Raw genomic sequence first — 5,751 nt, 5'->3', positions numbered from 1 at the left:
TCAAAAAAAAAAATTAAAAATATTGTTTGTTCGTGGAATTTGATTAGTTTTTAAAAAACATTTGAAGAAAATATTTTGCCAATTTTTGGATGAATTCTTTTTTCCACTCACAAAACTTCAAATGCATGTCCAAACAAAACTTCAACTTTCAAAAATTATTTTTTCGATACAACTTCAAGAAAAAAATTTAAATTTTCACAAAATCTATGTTCAAATGCTAGCTAATTACCGATATAAACAAAAGGGCGAGTTGATTTCTTCATGTATACTTGGTAGCTGTATCGGTAAGAGATAGCTGAAGCCCAACAAAAAGTGTGCACAAATAGGACACATTTACTGAATTAGTTGTTGGGGAAGGATCAAGTTTGGAGCACATGTGCACAGTAAGTAAAGAATGACAAAACAGAAGGGACACAAAGTGAAAGGAGCCTAATGAGTGAGGGTGAGTGCCCTAAAATACGAATTCAAATGGTGTCAGTAGCCATGTGATAATATGGCCCTTCACCATTCATGTCCACATAAAGTAGACCATAAAATGAGACAAAATAGTCCCCTAAAGTTGCCTTTTAATGCATAAAAAAACACACTTCATTTTCACCCCACCCTTTACCCTTCTTTCCACTTCATTTTTTTTTAATAATCGTGACAAGGTATTCTTTTTTTATAAGTGTGGCTATAATTATCATATATGTATCGAGTAAGACTTGAATAGAAATGATCTAATATCTTTTGCCTACAAAATTTAATAATAAGACCTCGTGATACTCTATCCACATCATTGATCACCATACTACACCTTCTAGTGCCCTTTTTCCCCTTTCCCATTTTTCCCCTATTTTGCCTTTTTCCTAATATAACCCCCTTCCCTAATGAATGATTGGAAAATGAAAAAGTGGGTGATCTTTACCGGTCTTACCTTTCATTTTCCTTTAGGATTTCTCATTCAATCAACTAGCTGCAACAGGTTCAAGACACCTTTTAACCAAGCTAAATCTATACATTCATTTGGCAAAAAACATGGTAATCTAAAAGATATTCATTTTCCTACACTAAATTTTACATGACAGCAAGCTATAATTAAGAGGGGGGAAGAGAAAAAACTACTACTACAGTATAATATCTAAGGGTTACTACTACTACTCTACTAGCCTTTGTTATGGTATGGTCCACAGCACACAACAACAAAAGAGGGTACACAGAATAAACAGAGAGACCCCACTCCCATGAATCAGTTCATCTGTTCTTTACCTATGCATTATATGTATTTGTTGTAAGTAGTATGGTATTTGATGATGGCAGTAATCTTGTGGAGATCTTCCTTACAGATCTTTTCTTCTGTTGTGTTTGGCTATACAGCTAGAGGGCTTCAACTACTTGTATTTTATGATGCTACCAACCTGTCTGCATAAACAAACACAAAATGAAAAGTATATTACATATATGTAGATGATAAATGACAACATGAAAAGTATATTACATATATGTAGATGATAAATGACAACGAAGGGGAGCCTTGGCGTAACTGGTAGAATTGCTGACTTGTGACCAAGAGGTCACGGGTTCAAGCCGTGGAAATAGCCTCTTGGTGAAACGTAGGGTAAGGCTGCATATAATAGACCCGGACCCCACGCATAGCAGGGGCAAGTGCACCAGGCAGCCCTTTTAGGTGATATATGACAAGGGAATCTAATTTACAAATAGAGCAAGTTCTCTTACCAATTCAAGTTAATCACTCCTCCATAGTCATGCTGAACTCTAAAACCTAAGTTTCAGGGGCTTCTCAGAAGTAAAACCTGGTAATAACAACCTCAGATTAAGTATCCTCTCTTAAAACCAAAGAGAAAAAACACGGACACTGTTAAGTACTGCCTTGGCATCTGGAAGCAACATCATTTAAGAGACGTAATGTTGAAGAGCAGAAGTGGCGGGAGGCATAGGGACGCTGTTAGTAGTTATTGTTGGTGTTGTTGCTGGCGTTGTCATCGCGGAACTAACGTCAGCTTCAGCTGAATCAATGGAAAACGCAACATGTTGTTCTGCAACCGATTTCGTGGGAGAAGTAAATAAGTTATCAGGAAGGATGTGCTCCAAGCTGTTTCAATGACAAAGAAATCTCAGACACATTAGAAAGAATATCTAAGAGAATAACCACAGAATTGCACCAATACACACTACATTGCAAAGAAGCAACACCATCAGCTTTGAATGTGGAAACTATATGAAAAGGCTTAAATATAGCACCACAACTGAGAACTTCATGTTGATGAACCTTGAAATTTCAGCAACGAAATTGATGTTTAATACCTTTCTCGAGGATAAGAATCATCGGTATTCGAGGTCTGCTCCTTATTGGAACCTCCATTTCCATTATTTGTATGTAGCAGCTCCTGAGGTACCTTATCATCGGCTGCATCAGATGGGGGCTCGGTGGGTTCCTGGAAACCTTTGTTTTCTGCAGGAAAAAGAATCAGCCAACACTTAAAAATGAAGAAAAAAAAATAAAGTGTTCCAAGTGTTAACCTGCTAAGACTTCTTGGTTGATGCCATTAAACGAACAAAAAACACCCGGAGAGAGGCTGGGTTGGAAGTGATTATTGTGATGTTGGTTCTTCATCAGTTGCAAATTCATTAACCTTCTGCCTTGAAGCTCAATTGCTTGCTGCAACTCAGCATCATGCTCTATTTTTCTTCTCAACATCATCGCGTGCGAATTATGAAACATCCTTGCTCCTGAACAAAAAGGCACTTTCAACCGTCTCCGTCGTACAACTAAAGAAGAAAAAGTAATCTAGCTCATTTTCTTACCAAAGGGAATATCATAGAGCTCCCCGGACTCGAGCTCTCCTCTATCAATAGGCTGCTGCTGTTGCTGAAATTGCTTCCTTCAATTCGATTGAGAATGGAAAAATTAGTCATGCACAAAAGTATGAATCACAAATCATCATAACAGAAGACAAAGATTGTGTTTCCATACTTGTCTGGGAATTTTCCCTTTTCTTTGTATGGTTTAACAAGCACGCGAGAATCACACACAAAATGAGGGTTCCCTTTGGCCAAGATAATCTTCACGGTTTCTGGATAGACAAATGTAACAAATCCAAACATTCGCTTCTGCTGATATGGAATTCTAACGTCTTGCACCGGGCCGTACATACTAAAAAACAAATCAAGGACCATCTAACATCAATATTTCATTCTAATTTGAAGATTTCATTGATCGAATAAAAAGCAAGAATAACAAACCTAAAGTAATTAGACACATCCTCCTCCTTAAATGTGCTATCGGCAGGAAATGTCAAGTAAATCTGTCTCGAACTAGAATTCGAAATCCCACCTAGCGCCATTGCTGAAAATTCATTTCTGTCGGGTAGGGACCGACCATATTTGTAGAACTCACCACTTGTCATCAATGCGGCCGCAGCCGATCTGCAATTCAGACCATAACAATAACATAACTCAAAACTTCATGCCTATATTTAGACAGATATACCATCTTTAACCAAACAAAAAATGAGTCGGTATACTATGCTAAAAATCGGTTAACAAATAAATAATTGAAACGATGCAAGACCCAAACCCATATTCAAGAACACACTAAAGTTAATAAATTTCCTTCAAATACAACCAACACACACCAAAACTCAGTTAAATGCCACCAACTAGCCCCAGAAGAACAATCTAAAGTTCCAAGGTGATATTTATTTTTCATTACCTCAGTCAAAGTACTGAACCTCCTGAAAGTGGGAAATGGGTCAATGTAAGGAAAATTACTTGGAAGGAAATATAGGTTATTATACTATGCATGAAATTTGCAAGAAATTGGAAAATGCAAGAACCAGAAACCCAAATTCAAGAAAACACCAGTCAACAACTTTTCTCAAGAAACTACCAGCCCAAGCAAATATAGCAGCCCTAATGCCCATCAACTAGCACAAAAATAAAATACCCTTCTTTTTAACCCTCTAAAATTCCAACTGAAAAGGTGAAATAATTTTTCATTATCTCAATCTAAGTATTGATATTGAATAGTTTAACTATCCATTAGATACATTCAAAATCTTTTAAAAAAAAATGGGAAAATTGGTCTCTCGAGTTTAAACTCCAACATTTTTTAATCTGTTCCAAATTTGGTGAGTAGTCGAGAAGAGCACATGCCTGTGCGGACACCACGTTATAAAAGATTATTGTTTGTTATAAGAGTACTATACATATGATAAAAAGAAAGACATTATAATAATGCAAGACCCAAAAACCAAGATTCAAGAAAACACCAAAATCTAACAATTTTCTCAACCAAAAAGCAAAAAACACAAGCAAAAAATCAGACCCAATGCCAATCAAAATATCTTTCATGCACCTGTTGTAACCAAATGGATGATGATGATGATGACCGGAAGCCATAAATCTCTGCCGTTGCTGTAAAGCTTTCACACGCAAAATCTCATCAAAATAATCAACATTGCTCGGAGTATTTTCCTCCCCAAATCCATCATGCAGAAACTTACAACTATTCCCATTCTTGCAAAATCCCCTTGCATAATACATGCAAGGCTTCCAACCACCAAACCCACCATTATTATCATCATGGGACCCACCAAGAAAAACACCACTTTGATGACTGCTTTCCTCAAGAAACGACTCATTTAGAAATGACAACTGATCTTGAACTTGAATATTGCAATATTCATCACTTGGCTCGAAAAAAGGTAGTGATAAAGAAGAATCTGAAGAGCCAGAAGCAGTATTTGAGTTTGGACCATTCACTACAGAAGCATATGACACTGGTCTTGGACTTCTTGAAAACACTGGGGAGCCACCAGACCAAGGAGATGAAGGCAAAGATTGAAACCCATTGTTTGGTATAATGATTCTTGGTGATGAATGGGGAAATGGGTTGAATTTATTGGGGTTTGGAACGGGAATAAACGGTGAAGGAGATGAAGGTGTTGAAGGTGCAGATGAACTGTTCGATGAAAGTCCTAAACGATTTTTCACTTGGTTAATGAGAGAGATTAACACAGTTTCTGGCCCAAATGCTAGCCTTATCATCTCCTTATCTCCTTGGTCTTGAATTAGTATATAACCCATGATTTTTGAAGCATTTTCTGGATCCAAACTTTGGATTCTTGACAAAACTGTCTTTGTTGCTTCATATGTATCCATTTTTGTGATTTTTGTGTGCAAATGACAACATTCACTACTATATATCTTCTTCTTTTTTCCTCACTACTATATATCCACACTGCTTCACTTTGGGCTTCCACTATGTTGGAACTTCTTTTTAAGAGGGAGAGAGAAAAAGTGGTTAGGGTTTTTTTAAGTAAAGAGAGAAAGTGTTTGATGAGAGAGAATATAAAGATTAAAAGGAGGCTTATTATTAGGATAATTTGGCATTTAGAAATGGTTTGTTTGTGTGTTTATTTTTGGGAATTATTAGGAAGAAGCTGGCAAAGATTTTAAACCATGTTATAAAAGGCAATGATGGGTTGGTCTTATATTCGGGCAATCATTACATACCTTATATTATGCAAGTGTGTGGGACATTTGAGTGAGATATAATAGACAACGGAAGGAAAAAAGATTACTCACACGCTCTCTTTGTTTTAATTATTTTGAGGAAAAATAAGAGTAAAATTAACGATTAAATTGTCTCTGTATGACCTATAGATAGAGTATAAGTGGTTCGTCGGTTATTTTATAAAATTAGTATCATACCAATTTTTCGGTTATTCTATTATGTATAACTAAAAT

At 36.4% G+C, this 5,751-nt stretch overlaps 1 protein-coding gene across 2 annotated transcripts; it reads right to left on the bottom strand.

The window, feature by feature from the left end:
* Positions 1-908: 908 nt before the first annotated feature.
* On the bottom strand, positions 909-5,313 carry LOC107820431 (zinc finger CCCH domain-containing protein 46). 2 transcript variants are annotated; one of them, XM_016646715.2, is made up of 8 exons: positions 4,358-5,313; positions 3,244-3,426; positions 2,975-3,154; positions 2,806-2,882; positions 2,521-2,730; positions 2,305-2,452; positions 1,717-2,092; positions 909-1,401 (listed from the first exon to the last, which is right to left on the bottom strand). In XM_016646715.2, exons 1-7 carry the CDS (start codon positions 5,161-5,163, stop codon positions 1,894-1,896), a joined length of 1,803 nt encoding a protein of 600 aa, XP_016502201.1. In that variant the 5' UTR covers positions 5,164-5,313; the 3' UTR covers positions 909-1,401; positions 1,717-1,893. The 2 variants fall into 2 exon arrangements, with proteins under 2 accessions (XP_016502201.1, XP_016502202.1); XM_016646716.2 differs by having other exon boundaries at positions 909-1,397.
* Positions 5,314-5,751: the final 438 nt, after the last annotated feature.

Source organism: Nicotiana tabacum, chromosome 19 (assembly GCF_000715075.1).
Source record: "Nicotiana tabacum cultivar K326 chromosome 19, ASM71507v2, whole genome shotgun sequence".
In the NCBI taxonomy this organism is placed as follows: Eukaryota; Viridiplantae; Streptophyta; class Magnoliopsida; order Solanales; family Solanaceae; genus Nicotiana; species Nicotiana tabacum.
Note: the sequence above shows the minus strand (reverse complement) of the source record. Positions and strands in the feature narration are given on the sequence as shown.

Excerpts from the sequence above, each read along its gene's own strand:
- LOC107820431 (XM_016646715.2), bottom strand. The coding sequence starts at position 5,163 with ATGGATACATATGAAGCAACAAAGACAGTTTTGTCAAGAATCCAAAGT. Across the intron at positions 3,427-4,357 it reads CATCCATTTGGTTACAACAG|ATCGGCTGCGGCCGCATTGA; the intron begins GTGCATGAAAGA and ends TCTGAATTGCAG. Across the intron at positions 2,731-2,805 it reads GCTCTATGATATTCCCTTTG|GAGCAAGGATGTTTCATAAT; the intron begins GTAAGAAAATGA and ends CTTTTTGTTCAG.